The sequence below is a fragment of the Diorhabda carinulata genome, chromosome 11, assembly GCF_026250575.1.
Source record: "Diorhabda carinulata isolate Delta chromosome 11, icDioCari1.1, whole genome shotgun sequence".
In the NCBI taxonomy this organism is placed as follows: Eukaryota; Metazoa; Arthropoda; class Insecta; order Coleoptera; family Chrysomelidae; genus Diorhabda; species Diorhabda carinulata.
The window spans coordinates 3,546,821-3,563,179 of record NC_079470.1 but is presented as its reverse complement, the minus strand read 5'-3'; the positions used below and the strand labels follow the sequence as shown (position 1 = coordinate 3,563,179).

The window sequence follows — 16,359 nt, the reverse complement described above, 5'->3', positions numbered from 1 at the left end:
AAAATTGTAAAATTATTGTAAACTTTTTTAATCGATTTAGAAGGTTCTAGAAATTTCGCGAATGATCTGGAAATTTTCAAAATGAGTGCAAGATATATTAATCGATTTAGAAGGTTCTAGAAATTTCCCGAATGATCTGAAAACTTGAAAACTTAGTGCAAACTATAGTAATCGATTTAGAAAGTTCAAGAAATTTCCCGAATGATCTGGAAAGTTCCAAACTGAATGTAAATTATTGTTATCGATTTATGAAGTTCTAGAAATTTTCCAAATGATCTGTAAAGTTCCAAAATGAGTGCAAACTACTGAAATCGATTTAGAATGCTCTATGGAGTTCTAAAATGAGTGGAAACTATTGTATACGATTCAGAAGATTCTAGAAATTTCCCGAATGATCTGAAAAGATCAATACTGAGTGCAAACTGTTGTAATAGATTTAGAAGGTTCTAGAACTTTTCCTAATATATATATATATATATATATATATATATATATATATATATATATATATATATATATATATATATATATATATATATATATATATATATATATATATATATATATATATATATATATATATATATATATATATATATTAGAAAGCTCTAGAAATTTCTCGAATGATCTGGAAAGTTCCAACATGAGTGCAAATTATTGTAATTGATTTAGAGCGTTCTAAAAATTTCTGGAATTATCTGGAAAGTTCTTACATGAATGCAAACTACTATAATCGATTTAGAAGGTTCTAGAAATTTCCCGAATGATCTGAAAACTTCTTATATGAGTGCAAACTGTTGTAATCAATTTAGAAGGTTCTAGTAATTTCTTGAGTGATCTGGAATGTTCCAAACTGTTAAGTAAAGTTTTTACATAACTACTTTCCATAACTGATATATGAAGGTTATGTAAAATGGGATGTTTCCTAATGTCAATGAGTGACTTAAAGTGTTATATTTGATAGCGAAATTAGATAAAATAAATTATAAAAGTAGTGATATGTTAATTATTATAGTGTCTAGTGTGTGTAAATAAATAAAGTTAGAGACAAAATGCACAGTAGAAGTAGAAACTTGTTATTGTTGTTTTCAGTGGGTTTGGGTTCTTTGTTGAGAAATGATGAAGTCCAAAGTTGACAAAATGCTCAGTTTATTGAACAGAGTTTCAAAAGGTACCTTTTGAATCGTCGGATTGTTGCTCATATACCTAACAATTTTTGAAATTACAAATTGGAGCACGTTTGCCTGTCGCGTGAACATATCAAAAAGTGCTTATCGCCTTCCAACTTAACTAAATTAAAAATTAGCATGAACATGGTTACCAAGGTGTGAGGTTAGGATAAGGTTGAGATAGGTCGAGTCAGCTGTCAATTTGATCAATTCTTAACAGAGATAATTTTTAAAGTTGAAGTGAATATAATTGGATGAAAGGTTTTTATTAAATTTATTGGGTATAAATAAATTTCATATACTACACTACACTACACAGAAAAAGAAAGCTCTGTATTTGATAAAATTAAAAAAAAAACAATAATTGGTTAATATATTTTTAACGGATAATGCAAAATCAAATATAATATTTTTTGTTGTATATAAATAAATAAAAACAATAAGTTCATTACACACCCCCAAAAGTGTTGATTTGATTATTGGAAATATTTCGAAACACTAACTTTCCATCATTAACATTCAAATGTGTGGTTATATGCCTTTTCATATTGGCATTCTGGACAAATCCTTTCTTACAGAAAGGACAGATGTGTTTCTTGTCTCCTGTATGTATCGCTATGTGTCTATTCAGTTTCGATACTAATGCGAAGGCTTTCGAGCAATATTGACAAATGAAGTTCTTCTGGCCACTGTGTAAAATGAGGTGTTGGGAGAGATTCGAATTGCAGGCGAAACCTTTAAAACAAATGGGGCATTTATATTTTTTATTGCCGGTGTGTACAGGTAGATGACTTTCTAGATAACTTGATCTTGCGAATGCTTTGGTACAATAGGGACAAATATATTCCTTGTTATGTACCTACAACAAACAAAAAAACTAATACCACAAAAATTTGAAGAAGATCGAACGTATTTATAACGTTGTGTAATTCAATAGACTTTAAGATAATGGAATAGTTATTAGTTATTCCAATGGGAAATCTTCGTGAGTCAAGGTACATTTCTAACCCAATTTATAGGCGAAAAGGCAACCACTTCGACGTAAAATTAGTCCTTTGCACCAGCTTTTTGAGGTTAAGTTTAATTGGGTCGTCATTTGATTTGATGTGGATATAAAAATTAAAGTTAAATTTCTTATCCAGTGTGTATCCAATTATGATAAATCAGATAAAGGGTATAAATATGTGTCAATAAAAACAAAATTGTTGGGTTTCTGTGACAGCAAAAATAAATAGATTAGAGCCCCGCTTATCCGATTTTTCGGAAAATCTTAACTGCCGATTGGCAATAAATTCGGTTCACTTCAGTTGCTATGTCCTTGTCGGCAAACTCCTCGTGGGTGACGGGATCTTGTGCTCATCGATGTGTGAGTCGTTTGCTTCCCCACAACCGGGAATTTCTCTAACCAGTTGGTTAGAACTGCCATCTGGCGAGTCAACAAAATCAAGGTAGGTCCACAGCTTCCTCCAAGACTTTTGTAATAGCTCAATTAGTAACTGTATTCTATGCCTCAGCTGATCAGTAAGCAACATTTTCACTGTCACTTTTTTGTACGGAGAAATTTCTTACGATAGGCTAATTTCATTGCCTGGAGAGAACCCCTTGGTCTATAAGCTGTAACATTCGGTGGGAGGAATACAGTTTTGATTCCAAAATTTTTTATTTATGCGATATCTAGATGAGATGGGACGTTGTCAATGAACAAAATTGTCTTATTTGGTATTTTGAAACGTTCAACAGCCTTGACGAACTCGTTGTGAAACCAGAATTTAAATAGAGCCATGTCCATTCACACTCGTGTTTACATGCTTAAATGCCCTCGGATTTTTTGATTTACCGATCATCATCAATTTATGGTTTCCGGTGGCATTACTAAATGTCATCAATGTGACTCATTCCTTGCTCATTTTAAGCCCGAAGGTCCGAGTTTCCTGCTAAACTTTTGTTTGGCAACGCCTTGAAATTTAAGCCGGTTTCGTCAGTATCATAAACCTATTGAGGAGAAAATCCTCTTTCAGTAGTAATAGCAGTAAACTTATCCAGATAAGCTTGTGCCGCAGCTTCATTTGAAGATAACTGCACTCCAGTTGATGAACTTTCCAACGGTTCAGTTGCACAGCTTTTTCTTGTACAAGAGGTCCACTTAAGGTGTGGCTAAGTAGAGAGCTTCATCGACTTTGTTCAACTTAGAAATTTTGGATGTTTGAAGATTTTCAAGAATTTGGCTAGACGATGATGCTGTGTAGAACTGTTCAAGCTTGGTAAGTTTTTTCTTTTCAATCAGAAATTGTAATCTTGCAAATTCTGCTGCTAGTTTTGTAGCACTCTCGCTTTTATCTAAGCGATTCAAAACTCGAGTTTTTCTTCTAAGGTACAAGTCGTATGTTTACGTTTGGTACCGGTAGCTATTATGTTTCATAACTAGGAACGTTAATCACGGGGGAAGAATATGTACGAAGATATTAGGCAACACTCGAACACTACAACTAAAACTGACGCAGATAAACCTAACCTAACCTAACCATCTGTAAAAAAAATGGCCGAGCGGAGGAAAGATGTGGGCGACCCACCGTCGATGATTCAACGCATCGTCTATCGTCAAAAACACTTTGTTACAAACCACGTTTTGTCAATTTTTTCTGTTGCCCCGCCAATCGAATTCATTCCTCTGCGTGTTTCCGGAATGCGAAGAATTTTTTTTCCATTTAACATTTGAATGATACGATTTAAAGTTAGGGAAATGTTTTGTCATTTTTAAATATGTACAAAAACAACGTTTAATCAGAATCTTTTCCTTTCGAAAACGATTGTTCGGCAATCCGAACCGGCCCCGGTCCCAATTAGTTCTGATTAGCGGGATTCTATAGTAAATAATAACGTAATATTAGTTATGGATCGTCGAGTTGGATATTTTATGGTAAATAGTCCATGAAGTAAAGACTTTATATACGAAATTTTAAATTGCGGGGAGATAAATAGCTTTTGAGAAATTAATTTTTGAAAATGTGCATTTTTCAGCTTTGTCTGAAACGGAAATTAACTCGTATGAGACGCCATTTTATATTGTGCCATACATGGCGTGTCCAATGTTGGCATTAACCATTTAGGGATCGTATTATGTCTTAATTAATAAAATATTTTTAAGAATACTATTACGGTTATATCATAATTAAGTTCAGTTTGATAGTTTCATTTTTATTTTCTTAAAACACTGTTTATAGCCAAAAATGGCAATACTATGACGTTGCATTTTCTGAATTATTTATTCGCCTTACAGTTGAGAAAGTTAGGTTAGGTTGGTCAGAATAGGTTAAGTTGGGTTATGTTAGAATAAGTCAGGTTGGGTTGATTTGGGTTACATTAGGTTGGTTTCCTCCTAAACTTAGACGCCTGGTTCGGATGAGGTTAGCTGAGAACAAGAGCAATGTGAAGATAGCTGGGGGAGACCTCACAAGAATTCCAAAATGGGTCGAGGTCTCAGACAAGGAGACGCCCTCTCGTCTGATGATGCTGATGACACATCTACTCAGGAGCGTGAACTGAATGAAGGCTTTGAGCAGCTGGAGGAGGAATCCAGTATAGCGGGACTCACTGTTAACGAGTCCAAAACCAAATACATAGTTATGTCAAGAAAAAGAACTCCCCGGGGGCTTTCGAAGTAGGCCAGTATAAGTTCGTCGTTTAAATACCCGGGATCAATAGTAACCGAAAATAATGACAACTCTGCCCGGTTATCATGTAGGCTGAACCTGGGTGTTGAACGGCCGCGAGGGCCGGCGACTGCGCAAACGATGGTTGGGTGATGTTGATGAGAATCTGTAGCTAGGTGTGAGGCTCTTTGAGGGCTGTAGTGCCAGTGGTAGTAGTAGCAGATGTTTTCATTGTGAAAATTCTTTAGGAACCTTTTTTTATGGACCTCATAATACAAATAAATGTTTTTCATAAATTGACTTTTAAATATGAAATTTCTCTAGCATCTCATTCAGAAGCTCTGATATAAAATCTAATTTGGAGATATCATTCACAATCAGATAAATTAATTTTTTAAAAGTATTGAAAAGAAAATGGCATGCATACATTTTTATAATGTGGGATCTAATATTTGTTGCAACAGAAAAATGTCAAAAAAAATTTGAATATCCTATTAATGCATTAGAATATTTTGTGATAATTCATTTTGATTTTAGGTCTCTTTTCTATGAAAATCATTTTAAAATAATAGTTAAAATTCGACATTTCAATTTACTTGGGTTTTATTAAATTTATTAAACTAATTTTCTATGAAAAGACAACTAAAATCAAGACAAATCATCACGAAATATATATAAAAAGGTCTAACAAGTAAAAAGCTAAAGAAAATTGTATTAGAGAATAAACAAAAAAAATATTTACCTTCATATGAAACCTAAGAGTAGTGTTATTTGCAAACGATTTTGGACAAAGACTACAACAATATTTTCTATCTCCTGTGTGCTGCGTTAAATGATGTTTTAAATTATAATTGTTGGCAAAAGTTTTCCCACATACTTGACAAACACATCGTCTTTCAACAGAATGGATCTTTTGATGTAATTTAAGCAGAGAATTATGAGTGAAATTCTTGTTACAATCAGCGCAGTTGTAATTTCTTTCGTCCGTATGTAACCTCATGTGTATTTTCAAATAAGCATTTGTTAGGAAACCTTTATCACATACTGTACATTTGAACTTCTTTTTTCCTGTATGAATAGTTAAATGGTCTCTTAGGGTTTCTTTTCGTGTAAATGCTTTATTACAAACTTGGCATTTGAATTTCTTCTCGCCTGCAATTGTATATATCCTACATCGAAAGGGTTGAAACACAAAATACCAATGAATTTTATTAACTGAATAACTTAATAACAAAGTACCTGTATGTAGTGGCAAATGACGTTGAAGTTTAGAATTTATTTTGAATGATTTTGTACAATACGAGCATTTATATTTAAAGTCTTCGGCATTTTCTGCCGAATCCTTATCTTCAATTTTTAAAAAACTTCTTCCATTTTTTACGTTTTTGTCTTCTGTTTCACAATCCTCTTCATCTAATTCTTGCTGTATTTGTCTATTTTCCAAAGATATTTCCTCAAACATCCCTTACTTTTGGTGTATATATAAAAATTGCTTATAAATAAATTTGCTAAATTTACATTTTAAAGTTAGGTTATGTATACGGCTTACGTCATAACTTTGATGTTCTATCCATGTTCCAATATTAAAAAATAATTTGATAGTATAAATTGTTAACAATTTTTAATGTATAGAATATACATACAACTAATATATAAATATATCGCAATTAAAAACAGTAAATGAAAAATATAGGTGCCAACAGGTATTATTCGTCAAGTCTCGACAAGGGCCTTTGCATATCCTCAAGGACTTTTGCCTATGGTTCCTACGATACAATTCGAAGCTATGAGGATAGAAAATTTGTTATATATCCTTTAGTATGGAGTAACTCTCCATGCGAAAATCTGTTCGCAGATTGTTGGTGAATGATTTAGAATTTTTGTAAGCCTCTAATCAAATAGTGCCTGTGACTATTAAATTAATGATGAGAAGTTGGAAACACACATCACTGACTGTGGAGAACACCCTAGAATAAGCTTGGGAAAGATACGCGACCCTTAGTTGACGCTATCGAAATACAGTAATAAATTCAATAAACCTATTTTGATATCTGTAACGCTGCCCCTCCTCAAATGTCACCTGTCATTTAGTTTTTCTTTACTTACATCTTAACAGGTTTTTTAGGTTATCTTTGGTGAAAATCGGGTCAAAATAAACGCTACTACGACGTATTTCACAGATTAAAATGGTAAAATAAAAAAAGCAAAAGTAATTTCGAGGATAATAATTTTTTACGATTGTAGGATGTTCTTAGTCGTCCTGCCGAAGAATTTGAAAATGACCAGGCTGTGGAAACGATGTGGGCTATCAAAGCTTTCGATCACGCAGAAGTATATTTTAATGTAAATATATATTATTTTGTTCTTCAATTGATAGGAGCTAAAAACTTACAACTATAAATTAATACTATAACGTAGCTTAGTATATTTAAATAGCCGGTGAACTTTTGACAGTTTTTACGGTTATAAAATTGTTGTAAAAGTTGATATTTGTTTCAATTTTTGTAGCATTTCTTAAATTTTTTCCTAACTTTTTAGATCCTTTGCTCAGTAGATCCAAAATTGCTCAAATTAACACCAGTAGATGATATAATTTACAAGGTATTCCGTGAAGAATTTCCAAAAATGGAATTAGAGGTAATAAATGAAAACGAATTGAAAAGTACTAAAGAAAAGGCGAAGTGGCGACCATATTGTGAGAGGTTTAAAACTTTGGTGGAAGACTATAGTTTTGGAACTTTGCTTAGAGCAGATGCCAAAGAGGATTATAAAGAAGAAAATACGATCTTAGTTACTAGAATACAGTTTTATGCTATAGAATTGGCTAGGAACAGAGAAGGTGTTAATGATATTCTTAGGAAGAAATTTTGGCCCAAACCACAGGAAAATCTCAATTAAAAATCTTTTCTTTTGTGAAGCAAACATTTTACTCATAATTTTTATACTTCGATAAGTTTTGTAATATAATAAATTATTCTAAAGTAGCTTGTTATCTAATCTAGTCGTAAGTTACCCTCAAAAACTGAACAGTTCTAAATCCACCATATAAGATTTGTTAAATTTTCAGTAGAGGCCACCACAATGGGCACAACATTGCAATTGTTCAAAAAAGCATGTAAAACACAAGTTCCATGCAATAAACGTGAAGTGAATTAAGAAACACTATTGATTAAATATTTCATTAATTTCTGATTTCATCATTTTGACTGTGTCTTAAAAAGATTTTTTTTCCTACCGGTACATAAGCAATGGGGAATTTTGTGTTAAGTTAGCTGTTAAATTTTAATTCTTGTCTACTATTGTCCTTTGTTCACTATATTATGTATAATTTAATTACTTATGAAGCTTTTATTCATTTTGGTGTTGGTGACCTTAATATACCTAAAGATTTCGCGGTTTTGACGCGAAATTGAGAATACACTGTTTACACCACCATACAAAATTACACTATCTGAAGCGTGTAGACTAACACTCACATTACACTGACGCGAGTATCTAGAAATTTTGAAAGAGGAAACAAAGAATGTTCCTAAAAGACAGCATGCAGATTGCTCCACGCATCTTCCTGGAAGGCCAAAACTCCAAGTTCCCTCTGCCAAATCGATTTTAAAAACCACAAACATAATTGGCCATCAGTAGGATCGCGAAAAAGTTGGTGTAGTTAATTTTGCAATAAAAGTGAAAAAGAAACCTAACCAAAGGAGTTCTGCGCGGCGCACTATTGGAGGAGAAATATATTGGGAAAGCAAGAAACAACCAGCACTATTAGCAGGTAACTCTGGGTCGTTAAAGCATTGGAGCGTTTACTGGTGCAGTTATAAAATATTGTGTAAAGCTTGGTAAAACGGACAAAGAAACTCACGACATGATTAAGGAGGCCTGCGGTGATACTGTCATGGCTAAATCGAATGTTTTTGAGTGGAAAATTAGTCCTACTACTTTCATAACAGGCCCTAAATATATTTCAAATGATACCAAATACCACTTCTGGAGAAAATCTCCAGCTGGGAACGTCAAGGTTACATGTTTCCCATTTATTTATAAAATTTATCTATAAAACATTTAAACAAAAACACATAAAAAAAAAATAAAAGCGTTTTGTCAAATTTTATATTTTATTAATAAAAATTATGTTAACACTTAAGATGTTTCTACAGCAGATGCAGCTGATTCTTCAGTGTACTTTCCTTTGTCCTTGCCCAAAGCGGCCAAACGTCCTTTACCTCTGCGATCCAAGATCTTCTTTCTGTCTTTGTCCATTTTCATTTTAACAATGACAACCTTTCAAACAAAAAAGTTATTAAAAAAATTATTCGGTGTTGAAACTTAGCAATCAAATCAAAAATATTTAATCAGTGCCAATTTCTTCACCAAGGTGCAACTGAAACGAGACTGTAACACTAAACTACAGAAAGAACTTCTGCAATCAGCGTCACTATCAAGTTCTAGGATTGCAGTCTACGAATGGTTTGGTTCATCATGATACGAGATTTTGCAGAGTGAAAGTTAAATTGTTGATAAATACCAAATCAACAGTATATAAATTATGGTTCCCCTCAACTATCAATTAATAATTGAAATTTTTAAGATAAAGAATATTTTTAAAAATAAACATTAATATTCAACCGTTTTCCATTACCATACTCTATAGCAGTCTTTGGCAGTACACTTTGAGTTGAAAGATGATGAGAAGTATTATTCAAATTAATAAATAAAGGCTTTTATAGAGTTATTTCAAATAAATTAAAACATCTTTAACAACTTCAAATTAGCTTATGAAATCATATTTTTATAAAATCAAAATGAAAATGACATCAATCTATAAATAACAAAATATCACATTTCCACTTTGACTTTCCTAAAATCTAATCTCAGATTGATGTTACGAAGTTGCATCAAGTAGCCCTCCACTATCTTACATTAGTTCTTAGAGGTAGCCTTCCTTAATGAGAGTGCTAGGCCAAATATGATGAAGTACTAAAGTGAAATGCTTTATCATACATAAACATCTAGAGTACAAAGGTGTAAAAAATGTAGAGAAGTCTATGGAATGTTTTTGAAAGAAAGAACACTTTCTAATTTATACATAATGAGAAAAATATTAAAACTGAGATTATTATCAGAAAAGTTACTGGAGCATTTTATGTATGTTGAGATATTGCTTAGAGAGCTAGAGGAAGTTGAGCAGCTTTTGATGAAGTGACAAAGTATATTATATCTTTCCAAATTGTTTAAGTTCCTTTTTCACTTGGTTATCCATTTTTGTTTTTTCCCATATCTGTTCCTTTAACTTGAACTAAGTTGACAAGTAGTTTTTTGTGACGGCAGACATCATCACGATAACCCCATTATAAGAGGGGTCATATAAGGTAATAATAGATGAAAAGAGCGGGAGAATTAGTTAAGGAGTTACTCAGAAGATGTATCATTAACTGTCTCAGACTTATACGGGTCTTTTAGATACTGAATTGAAAATTAAAGACATATAATTTAACTGTTGGAAAATATTCTGTGAATCTGAAAGATGTACGGTTTACACAGAAGACATCTTATTTAGTTAAAGACTTAGAAGACGTAAAGACGACAGATTGCTAAAATCTCAAACTTATACGGGCCTTTTAGATACTGAATTGAAAATTAAAGACATATAATCATAATATACAAGAAAAAGAATTCTGAAGTTGACTTTTACAGTAAGAAATATATAGAAGAAGAAATGTATATATCAGTTAAGTGTTATGGATGTGAAAGTAAATATTTTTTTGTTCAAAAAGTGTATTTCAATCAAGAGGATATTGCAGGGGTTACTTAAGACAAATAAGAGGGAAAAATAGACAGTTAAAGCAAACCAAACAGTGACAATGAGAAGTGCAGGGGTCCCAAATTTGTAAATGTGAGACTCTATAATGAACTATGGATGCCGAATATGTAACACAATAAAGTTTAACATTAAATATGTTAAATTGAAAGAAATACAATGAAGGTACAAAGTGATGTAGACAAGTGATTACAAAGTGTAAAATTAAACTATGTCCTCCGCGCGTCTCTAGCCTCTAGAAACAGTGTAGCTCTGATTCAAATTAGGTGTGTTTGAAATGTGGGCACGTCAATGTCAGGTGGACGATTGATTCAGACAACGCTAGGATCAAAAACAGCTCCCTTAGATTCATTTAAGGAAAGAAGTAGAAGATGATGTCATGAAACAATGCGGAAAATAGTGTCTCAAGAGGATAGGTGCATTGCATACAGTTAGGAAATTAAGAATATTATAGAATAAAGACAATTTGGAATTTCTAAAAAGGCAACTTCTATCGACAGGGTGGGTAAATTAAGTGGTGAAGGTTTTATCAAGATAATAGTTCTGGGGAACAGAATGGATGAAAAATATCGTTTATTTCAAACATTGGTGCAATATTTAAAGATATGAAAAATACATGGCAGATATTATCACATCATAGAAAAAGATAACAATACAAATGTAAATTTATTGGTTTTACACAGAGGGAAGTTTTGTCTTTTGTTACAACATTCAACATTGTAGAGGTGCTAGAATTCTAATATTATTCCTCCCATACTCCCAGTAGTGGATTTATCAAAACCAGAGTCAAATTATAGGCCATAGAAATCATAATTTCCTTAACATTTATCTTGCAACTCATCCCTAACTCTTCTTCAAACCATCACCTAATGGGTGACCTCCATTTAACAAATGAGTAACAAAACAAGCATTTACAACACTGATTTACTTTGTCATTGTAGTAAGAAATAAACCAAGATTCACCAAACAAAAATCTCGCTACAATCTTAGATGATAAAGATGTTAAAAAGAAATGGAAAATGAGAAATTTATGACTGAAGTTTATTATTTGGGAGTAATTTCATAAATATAATCAAAACAAATGAAAAACTGAAAATCTACAATGGAAGTAAGCAAAGAATAGTGTTGATGGTAAATATATAGATGGGAGGCTCACATATTTTCCATCATAACACTCATTACCTTATGCACATTGAATGTCAATAATATTGGAATAGGTGGTCATCTACATCAATAGCACATGTGGTTTAAAAACAAAGACTAAAAGATAGCCTAATAAACCTCCTTTTCCTTCTACCTCTTCTATTGTATTAAATTTTGAACTAGTAGCTCTGCTTTTTGGCAATTTGTCACTATAGAGCTACCAATTCAAAATTTGAGTCAAGAGAAGAGGTGGAGGAAGAGGTTGGTTAGGTTAGGTTCTAATCTTTGTTTTTAAACCTCATGTGGATGCTTATTTTGATATGATTTGATAATTATTGACATTCAAAATGCATGCAAAAGGTGATGAGTGTTATGTCAGGAAATATGTGTCTTCCCCACCTTTATGGTACTTTTGGAACACTAAAAAACAACCCTATATGCACAAAAAAAATTTAAGTGAATTTGGTGGAGCCTCACTAATTATTTATCGTGTTGATAATAGAACAAATCAAGATGCTCAAGATAGAGATAAAAAGCTCAAAATTAAGCTGATACAAATGATGATTATCTTGAAATGAAAAACTATTGAAGAGATACCTAACAACCCTTAAATGAAGGAATTTACAAACAAAACTAATAAAGAATGCCTGCAGTACCTTCAAAACAGATATAATACCTTATCAATGTACTTAAATCTATAATTAAACTCTTCATGTATAATCCATATTAACCATGAAAAATATACAAACCTTTGAGGGGTGGATTCCTACATATACACTAGCTCCATTGGCCTTCTCTCTTTGGATCCTCTCAATGTAAATAACGAATTTCTTTCTATAAACTTGTACAACTTTTCCTACTTGTTGGCCTTTGTAGTGACCTCTCACTACCTAAAATATATACATCTATGTTTTATATATCATTTTTTATTTAATTTATTTTTAAAGAACTTACTTGTACTTCGTCATCTTTACGAATAGGCATGGTGCTTACATTATACTTCTGTCTAAGTTCTTTAGACAAAGGTGCAGACATAAGTGTTCTCCTTATGTGAGAAGGAGCTGTAAAATGCCTTTTCCTATTTTTGCTTCTCGAAGAAGTCACTAGTTTGTTGAATTTCATTTTGTACGCTGTTTTTTACCCCTAAAAACATGGTTAAGTTGACTCGATGTAGGTTATGTTTACAAAAAAATGCAGAAACTAATTTCAAAATTAATTTTAACGAAAAATACAAATACATTTCATTTAGTTTTAAATTAAATGAATACATAGTTTTTGAAAATTCGTATAAAAGTTGTTTAACTAAAAGGATGAACTTAGATTTTTAGTAAAGTATAAACTTACGACAACAGCAGAACAAACTTTTGATATGAAAGAAGGTTTACCAACAGTAAAGTTAAAATGTAGTTTTATGACAGTGCTTCTTTTTTAGTCCTGAACCAGTGAGCAAAACAGCCTCCTTAATTTAACCCGTCACGTAAAAATTGTTAATTGCCTCCAAAACATATTTTAATGGATCGCATTATTACAATAAATAATTATAAAAGTAGAGCTTATTCTTTAATCTTCTCCCAAAGATCAGAAGGTTCATGCCACCTGCAATACATTAATGTAAGATGTATTACATACTTTAATCAACTGAATGGTATAATGTTTTATTTTTTCTATTGTTACATTAAATTAATATCACATTCTTCAACTTTTTATTTCTTAGACCTTTTTATGTGTTTTTGAAAATAGAATAAACAATCAACAATTTATTACACTTCATTTATAAAATTTACGTGATTAGTTTCATATATAAAAGAATTTTAAATAAGTGTATGTGTCATGTGGACTAGCGTAATATTTACAGCTTGAATTTACAAACATGTAGAAGAACTTTTGTAACAGTTTCAAAATAAGAAATTCATTATCAAATGAATTAGATTATTAACAGGATTAAGTATCTAGTCCATTTATTATGGTGTCACCTGATAACAGACATATATATGCAATTGTCTTTGCTGATAAAGTTATTTTTTAAATGTAATAGAATTATCAATTGTTATTTAGGAGAGAGATAAAAATATTAAATAACAAAATACAAAATAAATAATTTGGCGAAAGCAGAAATTCAGATAAGATTTTTAAAAGTTGTACCATAAGAACGTTATTTATTGAAAAGGATCAAACGTGGAAATAAGAAAGAGCTTCATACTTCCATAGTTAACACGAAAGAAAATTCACTATCATAAAGATGCATAAGAATTGCTGTTTTTGTCAAAACTTTGGTTGTTAATTTCGATCTCACAAACAAGGTCAATATTTTATTATTAGTACGTCATTCTCGTTGCAATGTTTGAATGAACTTCTCCAAATATTTTTCTTAACACTACATATACCAAATAAGAAACTTGTTTGTTTCCCTGAATCATAGGGTATGTTAAAGTTGTACACTGTAAAGGTACATTTCTAATAAAATTTGCAGGGAAAGTGGCAAGCCCTTGGCCCATTTCTAATGAATTTTGCCAACGACTGCGAACAGTGCTTGCACATGCGCTTTTGTACCACTTTTTTGTTTTTTGAGGTTAAGTTAAATTGGAACGTATTTTGGATTAAATATGGATACAAAAATAAACGATGAATTTCTTATCTCGAAACATTATATAATTTGAAATAAAAATGCGAAATCTGACAATTCGACATTAGAAATTCTAATATTGTTTCTAGTATGCTGAGCACGTGTTGTGTTTTCACTTCGCCCTCGAATTGCATTAGAAATGAACCCTGGGCTTGTTTGAAGTTGGTTTTTCACGTTAAAAGTAGGTAGGTATCGTGAGTTTACTCTATTTTCACATCCTTTTGTCTATTTTATATTTTCACAAAAAACACTATTCTGTGTTCAGATAAATAAATGTCCTTGTGTTTATTAATAAACAAAATTTCATTTCCACCTGTTCAAATCTTCTAAATATTTCTTCAACGACTTTGTTTTGTTATAAAATTGACCTTTACCCTCACGTTATATCTAACAATCACAAGATAAAATGTTTGGAAGCCAAAACGAAGTGGCTATTGCTACGTTATCGTGTGCGTAAATAGTATATAGATTAACAAATATATTGTTTGCATGGTTCTAACTAAATAGTTTTTAATAGTTTTTAAAAAAGTGAAGAATTCCGATAATAGATAGAAGTTCTAATATTCATTGAAGATTATTTTGTATCTGCTAATTTATAATCTTCTAATTACTTATAAAGAAATATACAACCACCATTGTTTTTGCGAATTTACGCATTTTTACAGGCTTGTTGTAAAACAAAGTAGAACATTGTCAGATTCTTAGATATAGTGCTGTAATGTTCTTATTTATTTAAACAGTTTTTAATCATATAACGGTATTTACGTTTGTTTATTTATACAACAAGTATTCACTAACATTTACACACTCAACTATTCACTTAACACTTATCATCTAATTTATTTAAATCCACAGTTTGCTTTACTCTTCACTATCCCGATGTATTCACTATGTTTAGAGCCTCGTTTTATATAATATTATCACAGAATATTTCATTTCTGGAAATATTTACTTTAAACAAACCAAAACACCTTTTTGGAAATGGTCTCTATTAAAACAGGCCACAAAGAACATATTGTAAGTAGGTCACAAACAAATAAATATACCTTTCAAGAAATACCCGGCGCATTCATCAAACTTTAGCTTCGACAATATATTGGAACAGGACCTGCTTCACGGTCTACATCAGTACACAATACTTTTAATCCTATACAAACAAAGATTATTCGCTATAAAATATAAATACTTGAGTAATTTTGAGAAAAGCTTATTTTTAAATTATATTTCAAAGCTAATGATAAAACTCTTTAAAATTCATGGAGTTAGTATGTAGGTGGAATGGTACTATTGGTAGTAAAGGAAAGAGCATCGGCTTACCATTTTTATCTCTCTCTAATCGCTTCCGACTTCTTTGCCGTTCCCGTCACTCAAAACTTGGACGTCCCGGCGATCCAATCAGAGTAGAGTAGGGGAAGATAGAGAGTGGTATACCGATGTTCTTTCTCTATCAGCATTTAGGAATCACTTGATATTTATTTATTTATCTTTAATAGTAATTCTATGTTAAATCTACACGCTTAATGAAAATGTGGGTGTCAAGATTAAAAAATAATGACATCTGTCAGAAGGGATCGAAATTAATAAAACAAAACGTATGTCTTTACTTAAAAAACAAATGAACGTATTGTAAGTATTTCCACTGTTAGTAGAATGACGTCGAAGATTAATTTGATGGACTGTACATCTTATGATTTACTATTAATATTATAAAAATTCACTCTCTTGTTTGTTTGAATATTGATTATTGTAGTTAGAGATTATATTTCTATTTAAAATATACATTACTATTCTTTTTAATGAAGGGATCGAGTTTTTTACAAAAATTTATAAAATGGTCTCATAAAAACGACGCTTGCGTCAATATGTGATCTTTGACTTCTAATATGTTAAACTTATTTATTATCTCCACATTGCGATATTCATAGATCAATAGTAAACAAAAATGGAGCCCAATTT

General features: G+C 31.5%; 3 protein-coding genes across 3 annotated transcripts; 1 reads left to right on the top strand and 2 right to left on the bottom strand.

Moving 5' to 3' along the window:
• Window positions 1-1,418: 1,418 nt before the first annotated feature.
• LOC130899742 (zinc finger protein 239-like) lies at window positions 1,419-6,361 on the bottom strand. Its single transcript, XM_057809922.1, has 3 exons — window positions 6,059-6,361; window positions 5,562-5,971; window positions 1,419-2,028 (listed from the first exon to the last, which is right to left on the bottom strand). The coding sequence occupies exons 1-3, from the start codon at window positions 6,279-6,281 to the stop codon at window positions 1,618-1,620; spliced, it is 1,044 nt and encodes a 347-aa protein (XP_057665905.1). The 5' UTR covers window positions 6,282-6,361; the 3' UTR covers window positions 1,419-1,617.
• Window positions 6,362-6,748: 387 nt separating this feature from the next.
• Window positions 6,749-7,803, top strand: LOC130899746 (protein PBDC1). Its single transcript, XM_057809926.1, has 3 exons — window positions 6,749-7,008; window positions 7,064-7,162; window positions 7,358-7,803. The coding sequence occupies exons 1-3, from the start codon at window positions 7,006-7,008 to the stop codon at window positions 7,715-7,717; spliced, it is 462 nt and encodes a 153-aa protein (XP_057665909.1). The 5' UTR covers window positions 6,749-7,005; the 3' UTR covers window positions 7,718-7,803.
• Window positions 7,804-8,915: 1,112 nt separating this feature from the next.
• On the bottom strand, window positions 8,916-13,376 carry LOC130899747 (60S ribosomal protein L26). Its single transcript, XM_057809927.1, has 4 exons — window positions 13,125-13,376; window positions 12,735-12,923; window positions 12,530-12,670; window positions 8,916-9,100 (listed from the first exon to the last, which is right to left on the bottom strand). The coding sequence occupies exons 2-4, from the start codon at window positions 12,900-12,902 to the stop codon at window positions 8,960-8,962; spliced, it is 450 nt and encodes a 149-aa protein (XP_057665910.1). The 5' UTR covers window positions 12,903-12,923; window positions 13,125-13,376; the 3' UTR covers window positions 8,916-8,959.
• Between the last annotated feature and the right edge of the window lie 2,983 nt (window positions 13,377-16,359).

What these genes read in the sequence shown, in the direction of transcription:
- LOC130899742 (XM_057809922.1), bottom strand. Translation starts at nt 6,281, where the DNA reads ATGTTTGAGGAAATATCTTTGGAAAATAGACAAATACAGCAAGAATTA. An exon ending in TCATTTGCCACTACATACAG is followed by an intron (nt 5,972 to 6,058) that starts GTACTTTGTTAT and finishes ATACAATTGCAG; the next exon opens with GCGAGAAGAAATTCAAATGC. An exon ending in CTCTTAGGTTTCATATGAAG is followed by an intron (nt 2,029 to 5,561) that starts GTAAATATTTTT and finishes TGTTTGTTGTAG; the next exon opens with GTACATAACAAGGAATATAT.
- LOC130899746 (XM_057809926.1), top strand. An exon ending in ACGCAGAAGTATATTTTAAT is followed by an intron (nt 7,163 to 7,357) that starts GTAAATATATAT and finishes CTAACTTTTTAG; the next exon opens with ATCCTTTGCTCAGTAGATCC.
- LOC130899747 (XM_057809927.1), bottom strand. Translation starts at nt 12,902, where the DNA reads ATGAAATTCAACAAACTAGTGACTTCTTCGAGAAGCAAAAATAGGAAA. An exon ending in GTAAAGATGACGAAGTACAA is followed by an intron (nt 12,671 to 12,734) that starts GTAAGTTCTTTA and finishes TATATATTTTAG; the next exon opens with GTAGTGAGAGGTCACTACAA. An exon ending in TAGGAATCCACCCCTCAAAG is followed by an intron (nt 9,101 to 12,529) that starts GTTTGTATATTT and finishes TTTGTTTGAAAG; the next exon opens with GTTGTCATTGTTAAAATGAA.